We start from the raw sequence: 14,633 nt of genomic DNA, 5'->3' as shown, positions 1-14,633 counted from the left end.
TTAAAACAGTGTAACGGTTAAAGGCTCCTTTGCAGGGTGCACGGCAACAACGCCGTCCGCCGTCCGATACCCTCTCACCATCTCTCCATTCACCACGGCCGGTTGCACTTCCAGGTTGCCTGCAGAGGAACACCGCAGGAACGCGTCCGGGCCGCATTTGCAGAAAACCGCGGCCGGAATCGAGCGGGCGAAAACACGAAACACCTCGCGGTCGCTCGAAAGACAGTGACTCAAAGCAACGGCGTGGTCAGACACCCCACCTGGGACATACAACACTCACCGCCGCGACCACGCGGAATGGCCCGGCGCCACAGAGAGAGAGAGACAGAGGGAGCCATGCATTCCTTTTACGAAAGCAGAGGAACCCCGAACGCGTTGCTTCAGAGTCTGTTCTCCCAGCTCGGTTGCTTCCTCCAGAGACAGGGAGGACTGCTCAGGAGTCGTTTCCTCGGATACACAGCGCTCCTCGTGAGTTCCTCAGTCGCGTCGAGAAAGCGTTCGACCTCGCACATACCCATCTCGAGTTTTGATGGACACCGGAAACGTGAAGAGAAATCGACAGACGCGAGCACGCAGATCAATCGTAAGAGAAAAGGAACTGTCCTCACCAGACGCGTCGTAGTCAAATCTGCTGACCGTCGTCGTGGCTGACCGCAACTCCGCCAGACGAGCAATGATCACGCTGATGTTGTCTCCCGAGCCTACGCAAGAACCCACCAGGGAAGAAACACAACTCCGTCCGTGAACTATGTGGACAGCAAGACTCCGCTCAAATGCATTTAACGCAGCATATGAACAACACATCTTGATGCCTACGTATTTGTGTCTTACTCTATATCATCTCTACGTACACATATGTGAAGCACAATTTCGGTGCGGGACCGAGAGAAGTTCTGAAACGCTAGCCCGTCTGCTTGTCTCTTCTTTAAATAGATACACGTACACCGATATATACATCCATATCTCTATGCCACAGATTAATACAAGTTGAGATACATATACACTTATATACAGATAAGTATCTATGTATATATATATATATATATGACAAATATCCGCGTGGATTCACAGAGGAACAGATAGAGCTTAAAAAGAGAGAAGCTGGGTCTGGCCAGTTGAGCAGAGACTTGCAGAGGACGAGAGCCGGGTTGGTGGATTGATCTGGAGCCGCAGTTTCGAGACAGCGTGAGAAGGACAGAGGCACACGCAGCTGCTTAGCGTGAGACCTTAGTTGTATGGGCAGAAGAGCCTGTTTGCATGGATTTTCGCAGCAACTTGTGTGACTGTGAGATTGGTGGCGCAGCCGCAGTGGATTGGCTCTTTGCACACCTCTGGTGAACGCCGAGTCGAGCAGCTTGTACGCGACTTTTGGGAGGTCGCCTTGTGTCTCGTCCAAGCTCTCCTTCAGCAGACTCGCGACGCCTGACCACGTCATGCCCCGAGCCTCGAACATGCCTGCAAAGAGCGAGGAAGGAGACAAATCGCCACTTGATCGAAACCCGCTCCGTCGGTCGACGAGCGAGTGCGAAGAGAAAACGGATACTTTTGCCCGCTTGTCGCAGCCAGCGAGTTCTCAAATCGCCAAAAACGACAGCCCCGAGGGACCGCAAGCTTCCTCCTGCGCAGCGGCGGGGACAGGCGCCCCATGGGGCACTCAGAGAAAAGACAGCACGCGGCAGAGAAGAGACACGAGCGCGCGCGCATGTGCGTGCAGACAAATCTGAAGACGCACATCACCTGGTGCAAACACATCGAAAAAGGGAGAAAAGCAAGCTCCCACACACACGCACGGGGACGGACAAACGCGTCACGTTCGTAAACAGCCGCCCGTGACGCTTCGACCGAAGGCGTGTCGCGAGAAAGTCGAGTTTCAGAGAGAGAAAGGGAAAAAGAGAGCGAGGGAAAAACAGGGAGAACGGGAAAGAGAGAGAGGAAGGGAAACAGAGAGTGAGAGAAAAAAAAACAGGGAGGAAGGAAAAAGAGAGCGAGAGAAAAACAGAGAGAAAGGGAAAGAGTGAGAGAGGAAGGGTAAACGAGGGACGACAGAACACTGGACGGCTTCTCCTCTTCCTCCCAAACTCACCATCACATGCGAGGAAGAGAATGTCTCCGGGGTACGCGATGGTCTCCACCACATCGGGGACCGCCACGACTCTCTGGGCATCTGCCGGGAGCGAGGGCTCCTGCTTCAGTTTCTGAAAGGAGAGCTCAAGGTGACATCGCAGATGACAGACACTGCCTGGTGTGGACGGAGAACGTGGGGGAGGAGGCGCACGCAAGAAGCATTTTGAAGACGCATGGTTTGAAATCGATGCCCGCGCAGCGAGCGAACAGGAAAACAGGTCACCAAAAACGAGCTAACGCGCAAGCGCTGCTGGGGGAGAGAAATTAAAAAGCTGCGAAGCAACAACGCAGCAATCGACGAGAAACAGCGGGAGAGGCGGAGACAAAAGGAATACGAAGCGCGAGAGGGGCGTTGACACCCAAAGCGATCACACGTACACACTCCCCTACACAGAGAAACATCCCACGACCGTATGTATATCTAAGCAACCGTAGATACCTGAATGTAAATACGTATACAAATATATATATATATATATATATATTAGAACCTGGGGATAGGGGTGAGAGAGGAACCTACAAAATCTCCGAAAGCTCGAGAGAGAGCCAGAGAGCCGTCCAGTCTCCAGATACCGTTTCCCATTCTCTTGACGTGGCCACCGGCAGACTCGATTCTCTGCCGCTCGTCTGGGTCGTTCGGTTTGTGGTCTATCGAAAGCGCGAGAAAGGAGCCATCGCGGCGCAGGATGAAGGCGCGACTGTCCCCTGAAGGCCCAGAGCACCCGACAGGCGCACACACACGCTGACCAACTGCTCTTCGCCCATCGCGATGAAAGGGCAAAAACCCACACATACTCATTTATACGCCGAACAAGTACAAACACCCAAGAGAACATATGTACATATATATATATATATATATGTATATATATATGTATATATATGTATATGTGTATGTATATGTATATATATATATATATATATATATATACATGTGTATACACACGTATTCAACTTATTGATATAGAAGTGTAAAAGGATATGTAAAGAAATGGAGGAGAATCCCTGGAGGTAAGGGAGAGGATGGGAGTGCAGCTAACGTTCCCCAAGATGAGGTGCCGCGTCAGCGCTGCTGCATGCAGATTCGAAGCGAATCAGCGCCAGTTGAGCAGTTCAGAGAACCGAGAAAAACGGTGACGAAGAATCAGAGGAAGGACAGGCAGTGGACGGAAGAGGAACAGGTGGAGAACAGAAGAAGAAAGACACATCACGATGATTTACACTGACAGCGGGGCCGGAGGAACGCGGAGGCTGGATCGGCTCTGTGGGCGCGATTGGCAAGAGGGAGCGTTTTTCCGTGAAAATTCGCCATGGGACGCAAACACTAGAGACAGCACGAGCTAATGAAAGACTCCATCAGAGGCGTTTCGTTTCCCTCCTCACCGACGTTGGCCGCATGCACTCGGAAAAAAAGCCGGCCGGCCTGGGACCAATTTTGCTCGATGACCAGCATGATCCCTACGAACAAAAAAAAGGGATAAAGGACACCGCAAAGGTACGCCTCTCGCCAGAAAAAAAGAAAGCACCCGCCCTATCGCCCTAAGAAGCTGGACCATTCTCCACACAGATAAACGGATAATTGCCATGACGTCCTGCGTTCTCCGTTGATCCCCCTTGATCGCCGTACAAAACGACGTTTATCTTCCAATTACACTACATATTAAAATGAGCGCACTTCAGCCCTGTATTATTTAACCCAGTTTATTAGTGTTAAGCTTGATATTCTGTACCAACCGATCTAAAATCGTGATGTCTTTTTGTTACGTGACGAGCAGTGTAAATAAACACACACATGTACGCGTATATATGGAAATCTCCAGACACATACATGCAAGTAGCCCTTTCTCTAGGTTTGCCTGATTTCTAGTTCGATAAACCGGAGAAGTCAGTGCAGATACGCGTTCTGGAGCAGCTGGTGATTCGTTCTGGTGACTGCGGAAAACCCGGTGTTGCCTGAGAGACGACTCATTCCGAGAACGGAGCGGCAACCGATTTCCTCCCCGCGTCGCCTCATGACCCCACACCCGCTCTCGCCTGAGACGTGAGATGGTGTCTCCGACTCAAGCAGGCCCGCAGATGCGGCGGCCCTCGCCGCTGGTGCCAGCTTCTCTGGTGAGAGCCGCGAATACAGGTTTTTGTGGAGGCAGAGTGGCGAAATCGGACAGAAAAGGAGACTGCACGACTCAGGGGCCGAAGGCGAGAGAAAGCGAAGCCGGATCCGAAAACAGAGAGAAAACCGTCCATTCTCACCTGTAGACCCTGACCGGCGCAGAGGCCCCGAATGGTGGAAGGCTGCATCGTCCATTGCGAGACACGCCGCCTTGAAAGAGGCGGCCGAAAAATCCGCCATTGTACCTAAAGGAAAACACACAACGCACACGGGGCTCGTGCACCAGCAATTACGCATAAGCACACAAACATACACCTGTACATAAATACTATTTGCATATGTATAGGCAGATACGCGTACATGTCCACCCATGTGTACAGCTCTGTTGAGATATGCACATGGGCAACAAAAGGTTGTCTACTCGTAAAAAGGCCATGAGATATGCACGTGTGTGTACTGTCTTCCCGGCTGAGGAGCCAGCGACCCGCCGCCTGCCTTTTTCTCTGTTCCGGCAGGAGTGGCGAGTCAACGCTTCGTGACTCGAAAGCAGTGAATGATTTTGATTCGGGTACTCTATATGGAATGGGATCCTCTGACCCGACGGCTGGTTTCCATCTGGAATGGATTTGATTGGATCGGCCTTTGACTGTGTTAGCGTGGCTCGACAACTCTCAGGATAGATATGGGTCTATTCCGGGCACACCTTGTATGGGGTTCAAAAAAATCCAAATGAGATCCTCTCGGCTTTTTAGTTGCGGTTTACACTTACCTAAGAAATTCGAAGCGTGTGTGGCGCAGAACCGCGAAATCTCGTAACCGGCGTGGCCGTCAAAGAGGCCCACGAGTCGCGCGTGGGGAAAACCGGCCAGAGGCGAGTGGACGAGGAGGGCCTGGTGCAGTGGGGATGGCGACACGAATCAAAACACATGCAGAGGAAAGGAAGAATATTTTAGCAGGAGAGAACACGAAACGCCTGCCAAGCCGGTTGGAGAGAGCGACCGGCACACTGCGACGAGAGGAGTTCGAGACCGAGGGAAGAAGCGCCGACGGGATCGTGAGACTGCAGGCGAAAAAAGAAGCGTTTTCTCTGTGAAAGCAGCCGAGGCGCCCTCCAGAAAGGCTTGTGCTCTTCCGTCGGACGCCCGTCTCCGACGCTTTGTCTCCTCTCTCCGGACTCGGTTACCCATCGCGCCTGCCAGTCTTTCCCCCGCTTCTTCCCGCCCTCTCACCCCCTTGGTATGTGGAAAAAAGCTGCAGGGAAGCGAAGAACAGGCGCGTGTCTCTGTGAGTACATACACAGGACCCAGCTGCTTCTTTCACTCTCTCCAGCTGGAGAGCCCGAACGAGGGGGACGATACAGTCGGAACTTCCCGACCTCACACGAACCCGCGGGGGCCGAAAAGCCGCTTACATCTTCGTCGTCTTCGCGGCGGCCATTCATCGTTGCACCGAGGGAATGCAAGTACCACTCGCTGACGGTTACCATCTTTTTGCGGACCTGAGAGAACAGGATCACCGCGAAACAACCGGGGTCGGCCTGTGCAGGCTCCTGACCTCGTAGTGCCACAAACGTCGACACATACAGACGCATGAATATACACTATATATACACCGACTGTACTCGAAGAACGTGGTGTGAAACGTCAGCAGGCCGACAGAACCAGACACTCGGAAGACTATTGGAAGACGCACGCGAAGGTGGTTGTCTCTTCCCTGATTTCGTTCACTTTTCTCCATCATGGTACTGTACGCTGGACTCTCTCCTCTCATTCTCCATCGAGAAAAAGCTGCTCTCGGGATGACACGATAGATCTGCGTGTGGGGCTCCGCACTGACGGTCCCCCCTTTCTTCGCTCTCCTCTGTCCCCTGTGCTGTCGGTTTCCCTCTCGTTCACTCCCCAGTCTGCTTCCTTCTCGCCTTCTCTCTGGTTCGAGCATTTTGTCGTTTTCTTTCGCTCTGCAGCCTACGCATGCTCGCCCCAGTGTACAGACACCCGCACGCCTCTCTGTACCTGGACCTGGTAGGGAGGAGTTCTCCTTTTTCTCCTTTGCGGCGAAGGCGGGGGAGGAGACACGGGCTCGGCGTCCTCGAAGCCCAGGACCTCCTTCAATTTCTGAAGGGCGTGCATCCCGGTTGCGAACTCCTCCTCGAGGCCTAGACTCGCAAAGATCTCCGAACCGACTCCGCCTTGCCTGTTTTCTTTCTGGTGTTTGGCGCCGCTCTCGCCTCTTCCCTGCGCTTCGTCCCGATCGCTCCGGCGTGCTTGCGAGACCGAAAGGACGTGAGAGCCCGGGCTCTTGCTCGACTTCCTTGTCTCTGCGCTGAGAGACGCGCTGTCTCCCTCGCTAGGACGATCTGGAGAGAACAGCGAGTGTATCGCCATTGAAAGCGAGTTCAACCCTGGGTGGAGATACGCCTTCCGCATTTCTCCGGTTTTCCGCAGCACCGTCGCCTTCACTTCGCTCGCCAAGTCGGGAGATAGGACGGCCTCCAAAAACCCGCCCGGCCCAAAAGCAGATGCGAATGTGGGAGCTCTCCGCTTGCTTGCGTCGCGTGCTCCCTCGGCGAAATTCGAGAGAAGCCCTCCACTGTGTCGCTCGGGAGACTCTTTCTCACCTCTTCCGTCTGCGTGGACGGGAGGATAGATGTGGTCGTAGAATGAACTCGACTGAAGCGGAGAGAAGGCGTCGTGGCGCGGACTCAGAGGCAGGCCTTGGCGCCCAACCTGGGCCAGTCTCAGGCTGTCACTCGCAGGCGCCGACGCGGACGCGCCGGGTCTTCCAGCGAACCCCGAATCTCCGCGTGCCGAGTCCGATGCAGCCACGAGGAGAGCCGGCGGTTGACCCTCGGAGGGTGCATGCATGAAATAGGACGCATCGGATGGAGACTGTCCAGCTGGAGAAAAAGCGCCGCCCCCAGGAATTTGCACTGCAGAGAAATCGTCACTCCCCTGGTTCGCCGCGCGACCGAGAGGCAACTGGGAAGCGGCCACATGCTGAGGAAGGCTCTGCTGCGTCTGTGTCAGCTGGGACTTGAGTACTCCGCTCGACACGTCGCTCTCCTGAGATTCTCTGCTGTCTTGTGCGATTGGCTCGAATCTCGGCGTCTCCCACTGGCCGTAGTTCCGGCCGGCTCCCGCGCCGAACGACTCCTGCTTTCCGCGAGCGAGAAGCAGTGAAGGAGAAGGCTGCCCAGGCACAACGCGCGCTCCCTGCCGATGCTGGCCCCCGCGGTGCTGAGACACCAGAGGGCCAGGACCGGCAGCGTGGGTGTTCTCACTCTGGGAACCGGCTACAGACTGGGGCGGTTGTTGGGACTCGATGAATCTCGCCGAGATGGACGCTCCGTTTGTGTCTTTCGCCTTAGAACCGAACAGGGAAGGCGGAACGAATCTGCCCACCTCACCTGGTTCACGGTTGATGCGGACGTGCCATTCTTCGGGAAACACCGCGTGGTCTTCTGGAGAAGACTGCGGAGCGCTCGCTTGCGAGCGCTCCACAGTCTGGGAGTGTGCAGCGCCACCATGATTCTCCGGAATGGCAGAGGAAGACGAAGACTGGATTGTCTCTTGAGTCTGCGAGGCGACGGAGTCATCAGCGATCTCGGAGTCGGCAGTAAGCACGGCGCGGCTGGCAGCCACGGCCTGTGGTTGGTCGGAGAGCACAAAGAGAGGCGACAGGGAGGCTCGGATGACACAAGGCGAGAGAAAAGAGGCACAGAAACACAGGAAAGCGGCAAAAATACAGGTAAGACGGAGAGAAAGGAGTGGGAGAGGAACCGGCAACCGGTAGAGCCGCCGCGCCCCTGGAGGAGCCGGCGGCAAAAACACTGGCATGGCGGCGCTGAATGTTCCTAATATTCTCGATAACGCCTTGGCCGGGAGTGAGGACAACAAAAGGAGCCTCCACTGAGAGTAAAGCTACTGACACAGAACCAGTCCCTCACAAAAAGGCGAAAATCTTAAGGCGAGCCGAGCAGCTGTGGCGTGTGAACAAAACGAGTTTCTCTGCGAGCCGTTGCGCGCGAATGGGAGGTGTGCTGTTGCCGAAACTCGGGAGACGCTGCCACAAAAACACCGGGCGAAAGCACTTCAAATGACGCAGGACATCTGGACAGTGGTGCAAAGCAGCCTGGCCACAGGAACTCTAAGCCAACAATGAGAAAAGGCAAGAAGAAACGTGACAAATGGGGGACAGAGGGCGGTGGCGTCTTCCCGAGCAACTGGAGCAGCGTTGCTGCAGCGCACCGAAAAGATACCGACGAGCGCTGATAGGAAGAAAACCAGTAAGAAAGCGCACGGAAATGTCGAGGAAAGGCATGTCTGATGTGAATGCCTCCAAGCGATTCTTTCGTGTCTCGTTCATCGCGAGAGTGTCCCTCGAAGCGCGGAAGAAAGGGAGACAGCTGAGCAGAAGAGGCCGGAGCAGCACGAGGTCAAATATGCCCGCTCACCGCAACGGCCACAGCGGGAGAAGACTGGAGCAGGGGAAGGCAGAGAAGAGACTGTTGCCTCCCTTAATAAAACCGAAGCATGTGCAGAACCAAGCACCCAAGGCAGAGAGACTTCGGCGTATAGGGAATGGAACGGACAGAGCAGAAAACACTACCGAGTATTCTACGTGGGTAACGTGTTTCCAGGGGAGAACAGAAAAGGCGACTCCGTCGATCTGCCGTCCTGCTCAGGACTGCTTTTTTCTCTCAGACACGAAAGGGCAGTGGTCGTTTCGATTGGACAGAGCGACGCAGAAACTCGGTTTGTGTCAAGGGATCCCTGTCGAGAAGAGGCGGGCAAGTGGGGGCCAGGCGCTGACTCCGAACCCCTGCAAGACTGGTACGCCACGCAGAACGGCCCTACAAGGTACACATATTCAAGCCTGTATACAAGCTCTATGTCACTGAATTCATATACACATATATTTGCTCTATGCAAGCAAACGCGCAGGCGTTAAGCAAGACGAGCTAACGGACTCCTTCAACGCAAAGGACATCCGTTTGCCATAAACGATGTCCAGTTTGAGTCGGCGTGCACAGATGACGCGAAAGCGACACTTCAAACGCCTTTCCTTCTTCGGTTTGTAACTTTCTGAGTTGTGTCTGTTCGCCGCATATCAAGCGCGGTTCCTTTTAGGACCGATATGCGCCTGCGAAAATCTCACGTGCGGAGGCGTCAAATAGACGGCACGGTCCCGATCCCGTGGCACCATGTGGCAGTGGAACCTTTGCCAACACTGCTAGTGACTAGCTTACGTGGTCATCATAAGAACTACCTACGAACTAGAACGTGGAAGCCCTTACAAGGACGCCGGTGGACGCATGAACGGTACTGAAAGATCTAGTCGTATGCACGTCAGCTTCTGTTTGGGCACGCTCAAGATTTTGAATGTATCCGCTTCCACAGGCTGTTGCTTGGTCCCTCACTCGCTGCTGGCGGCTTGTGCTATTGAGAATGAAAACATCATGGAAAAACACCCTGAGAAAATGCTCGGGTGTATACCAGAGGTGTCACGTAGCTGGTGTCTGACTGTGGTAAGTATTGCAGGTAAGAGGTGTTATGATATCCGCAGAAGGGATCTGCGCTCCGAGGTGGAAAACCGCTCTAGCGACAGCAAATCGGTAATGGAGGGCGTGTGTACCAAGCTGCAAGTCTCGTCACAGCACACAAGTTCCATACCAGTTCCTTGTGTTTTTGGTTGCGCTGTTCCTGAAAGTTGGCTCCTGTTCCCTAGCCACGATGTGTCTTTGGTGGCAGCGAGTTGAGGAATTTCAACGAGAGCTGACAAGTTACGCTGGAAGGGAACCTGGGAAACAACGACTCTTTGTTTCCCTATCTCGCCTCTGCACAGAGACTCGTGGAGTGGGTCAAATGTACAGCAGAAATCATAGTCGAGGGCCACCGCCCTTTTTTCACTGTTAGTATAATCTGAAAGGGCTGAAGGAGTCGAAAGCCATGAAGCCGTTTTGGTGTAGTTCTGTGCACAAAGGGAGGCTTTTGTGATTATGCGTTGTCGAAGAAAATAGTGAAACCGGGATCAGCACCTGCTTTCTTTCACTGGCCGTAAGAGGACGACACTTGCTTTCCACAGAACTAACAAGTATTGCCACGCTTGCAAATAACTACGAAACGAATACCGTCTTTGAACCCCATAGGTCTTGCACATACATCCAACTCGTTCCTCAACCTGCATGGTCGCATTCCTGCGTTACTTTCTCCTATTTTTTTCTTCGAAGCCTCTCTTAAGAAACCCCGCCGCGAGCAATGGCTGCTTCGTTTCCATCCGGTCGGAAAACAAAAGCTGGCGACCTGCTGCTTCTACACGCAAGATTGGAGCTGAACCCGGACGTTGTAGCACTCTACTGTTGCTGTTTCTGGGCCTGACTACGAATGCAAAATCGGATGTCACTCTGAAAAGGTCGAGGATAGCGTTAGACCCGGAAAAAGGATTGAGGTGAGAAATCGCTTTAAATCCTGACCCTCTTCATCCACTTCTCGGAAGCACGAAAAGGAACCTCATTTGTGGAGCATGAATTGCACCTTCGGATTTGATGTGAAAGAGAGAGAGCCGCGTATATGATACACAGCGGACGCTTCTGAGACCAGCACAAAAGCTGACTGTTCCGTGCCGTGCAAGTTGACACGTATCGTCCGAGACGCAATGGCCTTTTCCTCTCGCATACAGTTGTTTGTAAGGGAACGATTTGCGGCTCTTCTAGTGCTGCTTTTCGTAGTACGATGGCTTTAATTTTACTAGTCTTTCAGGATGTTTTTATCAAAGAGAAGAAGGGTCAGGAACAGAAGAGGACAAAATGAAATATCATGGCAGGACACAAGAGAACACTACGGAAGGACGCATCCTCCAGCTGCCCCACAGCGGAAAAGTGCTCGCCGTCCTCCGCGTGTATGCCGTTTGGGAGAAAGTAGAGGAGACGTGAGAAAGCCTGTTTTGGAAGCAAGCAGAACGGTGAGGAGATTTCTGCGTTCCGTCGGCAGACCACATAGCGGAAGAGCACAAGATCACTGTGTTCCAGCGCAGCTACAAAACAATTAGAGCAACACACGATTCCTCGGGTACCTTCCAGACTACTCAAATTTTCACAGGGCCTTGACCCTTCAGCTTCCACTTCTCACTAGAGTGAGTCAACAGAAACAACTTTCTTTCTTGACTTGTCTCCGCAACTGGGCAGAAAGGCCGTGCGCTTCCGTGTTCCACTTTCGTTCTGTTTGACGAACGCTTTGCCCGTTCAATTTCTTTGGCTCTTACTCTCCTCTCTCTCCACTCCCTGTTGTTGCGCTGATCGCATCGATCCCTGCCCCTCTCTCCATGCTCTCGAGTCAATGCCCATGGGAAGGGTGCCATCGGTTCTTGCTTGCCGGAACGTCCGTCTCGACAAGCGAATCTTTTTTTTGTCGCTAGGTGAGAAGCAGTGAAAGTCGCACATTACATGTTCGGCAGGTTCACTAGAGAGGAGGAAGGAATGCGTGACGGATCTCTGTTCTCAGAACAAATAGGGCCGTTGAAGTCTACACTAGTGCCAGCGTCCCTGTCCCCGAGTGCAGACCCCTGCAGCTTTTCAAACCGCTCGATTGTCGAGAACGGGACTCAGGGTCTTGTCAGGTCTTGAACCAGTTCCTCTGATCGTCTCGGGGGACTGTGAGTGACTCTCTTCGTGGCCGGGGCATACGTTTGAGGACTGTGTCCTCCCTGGCTCCTGCGTTCCTTCTCGTCTTCCAACTGAACACTCTGAATCACCGCTGCTGATCGAGGTTGGACAGGATGGCCACTGTCGGCGCCACAGGCAGCACCTCACACGGAGGAGGTGGACCAGCCGCCTCTTCTCCGATGGGAGGCGGCGGAAACAGTCCCTCTGCGGTTGGAGGGGCTCCTGGGGGTGGCGACGAGACAGGGGCGAAAGGCAGAGGCCGCAGCCGAGGTGGAACTGGATCAAAGAGTAGGAGAGCTGCCCGCGTGGAACTCACTGAAGAGCAACGGAAAGATATCAAAGAGGCATTTGATCTGTTCGACACGGATGGAACAGGCAGCATTGATGCGAAAGAGTTGAAGGTTGCTTTACGCGCACTCGGGTTCGAGCCCACCAAGGAGGAAATGAAGAAGTTGCTAAACGAGATCGAAAAGAAGCGACGTGGACCAGACGTCGTCAAAATGATATCCTCCAACAACCCAAATGTAGCAGCGGCCGCTGTAGCAGCCTGTAAGTGTACCACCAAGCGTTCGCGTTGGTCAGTTCGTGCCGTTGTGAGATGAAAACATTCCCATGGCAAATCTTGCTCACACAGAATGTGCAGTGCCTTTAAGGTGGCTACCTCTGTCTTTAATTGCGGCGATGAATCCGTATTTCGGTATCCGGAAGCTGCAGTCGTGCCGGACTGCACGTGTGTCATTCCATGCTGTGTATGTACAGCTGCGACAGTGCCGCAAACCACAACGACTTCCCTGGGCCAGTTGGACTTCAACGAGTTTCAGGAGATTCTCACAATCAAAATCAACGAGAAGCCGACCAGGGAGCAGATATCTCGAGGCAAGGAATTGACATGGGGTCCTGGAGCTCGGCCGGTGAATGCTACGAAGTATAGAGTTGTAGCGAACACGACTGCATGGATTCAAGGCTGCGCCTCGTTTGTGCCACCGCCGCACACTTTCTGCATCTTCCCCAGAACATCGGCATGCAGACTTTCGTCTTGTCATAGAGTCGAGATACCGCTTTGCCAAAATGCGATGAACAACTCTATTCCTCACCCTCAGATCCCCCACCAGTTCATGCGCAAGTCTGCCAGCAGCACTTCTGACAGGGCCTGATCTCGTATCCACTTGTCGCCAGGACAGGAAGAGCTGGATTTCTCTATTGCTTGGGAACAGTAGAAAGAGACAGAGTCTGCATCCGATGGAGACTTATTTTTTCTTTCCGCGTTACCGGTGCTGTTCCGCAGGCTTCCGCATGTTAGCCGGACCCACGGGCGTCATTGGGTGGAAAGAGATGAAGAAGGTGGCAGTTGAACTAGGAGAGAAGCTCACAGACGAAGAGTTGCGAGAGATGCTCAACCACGCTTCACACTCACACAACAAGGGGGTCGTGACCGAAGAAGATTTTCTTCGCATCCTTCGAGCTTGAGAATTCATGCATTAAAGCAGCAAGTGACCTACTTATCATTTTGCCTTTCAGTCGAAACATGTTGGCGAAAAACGTTTACTGGCAGCCCCAGCGGATGTGGTCTGAACTACCCGCGAGACGTGTGGTTGAAACTTCTCAGGACAAACAAGAAACAACGGCGCACGCTGAGGGCAAACACTAGGGCGCCCCGGCTAAGCTACAACGAACAGTACAGCGTATAGTCAGCATATAGCGGTAAAGAAGCAGTTTCTCTCCAATTGACAAATAGTTTCAAGCGGGGTTTCCGCCACGGAAGTTGTGCCGTTTACGCTTTTGACTTCCTCCAAATCAACACCGCTACCCTATTTCCCTACAATTGGAAGCGTCCTCCATCGGTTCCTTCCGATTCTTGCAAAGTATGGATGGCACAATTTTTCGAACGGAAACCGTCCCGTGAGTGAGCGGGCGATAGCTACACTTGTCCGACTCTCCCACTCTGCCCTGCATCGATGACTCAGAGATAAGCTTTATTCTTTCACTGCCGTGGTATATTGTGGCAGTGGAATGCAACAGAAAACCTGCTTTTAGAAAAACCCAAGAAACGGCTAAAAAAACGTAGACGCGGAACAAGCAGTTCCGGCCGTTCAACAGAAGTCGATTCGGTGTCGGACACACTTTCTTGTACTTGTGTCTAGAAGCTACACACGGCCAGGTTTCAACTGTCCACGCATGCATACTTCGAGGCACAGTGTATGCTGGAATTATACCTATTTGGATTTCATGTTCCGGTAGGATGACTGGCAAAACGATGCTAGGGGGGTAGGTCGGAACGCAGCTCCCGGGGGCTGAAAGCACAACTTCTTCACTGCGCAAGTTGCGGGAACAGTTCGACACAGCAGACCTAAACACAGATAAGCCCTGTATCGGTAAGAAGCTAGCATAGGACTCGCCCCTGGAGTTGAAGAACGAAGACGGCGAAATGACCTTTCAGAGACCTCTCAAACCCAGATCGCTAGCTGCACGTGTGCCTTGCTCATTTTCAGATAGTGGGTGTGCCAGCGTGGACTTTCCCCGATTCTGTAGAGGCAATACTGAATCCATCAGCGTTGCGTCTTTCCATTGCATTTGTGAAGATATAGCGGAATTTCGAGTAGCGAGGTGGCTAAAAGGACGAGGAGCGAGATGATCCGGCGTTCAATACACTCCTTTCCTTGACGCGAGGGAAGGTGACCAGTCGAAGTCTCGAGACTTTTCGATACGCATCGCTTGTCTTCCTAGTTTCACTTTCTCTTG

At 53.2% G+C, this 14,633-nt stretch overlaps 2 protein-coding genes across 2 annotated transcripts; one reads left to right on the top strand and one right to left on the bottom strand.

Moving 5' to 3' along the window:
- On the bottom strand, positions 1–8,070 carry NCLIV_051240 (putative protein phosphatase 2C; the record flags this gene model as incomplete). Its single annotated transcript, XM_003884678.1, has 10 exons — positions 1–260; positions 609–701; positions 1,330–1,455; positions 2,084–2,195; positions 2,645–2,829; positions 3,508–3,582; positions 4,375–4,479; positions 5,004–5,124; positions 5,646–5,732; positions 6,247–8,070. 10 exons carry the CDS (start codon positions 8,068–8,070, stop codon positions 1–3), a joined length of 2,988 nt encoding a protein of 995 aa, XP_003884727.1.
- A 3,937-nt stretch (positions 8,071–12,007) lies between these two features.
- On the top strand, positions 12,008–13,361 carry NCLIV_051230 (Calmodulin long form, related; the record flags this gene model as incomplete). The annotated part of the gene is made up of 2 exons (XM_003884677.1): positions 12,008–12,443; positions 13,180–13,361. 2 exons carry the CDS (start codon positions 12,008–12,010, stop codon positions 13,359–13,361), a joined length of 618 nt encoding a protein of 205 aa, XP_003884726.1.
- Positions 13,362–14,633: the final 1,272 nt, after the last annotated feature.

This window comes from Neospora caninum, chromosome X (genome assembly GCF_000208865.1).
Source record: "Neospora caninum Liverpool complete genome, chromosome X".
Taxonomy (NCBI): Eukaryota; Apicomplexa; class Conoidasida; order Eucoccidiorida; family Sarcocystidae; genus Neospora; species Neospora caninum.
This window is presented reverse-complemented; position numbering and strand designations above follow the sequence as displayed.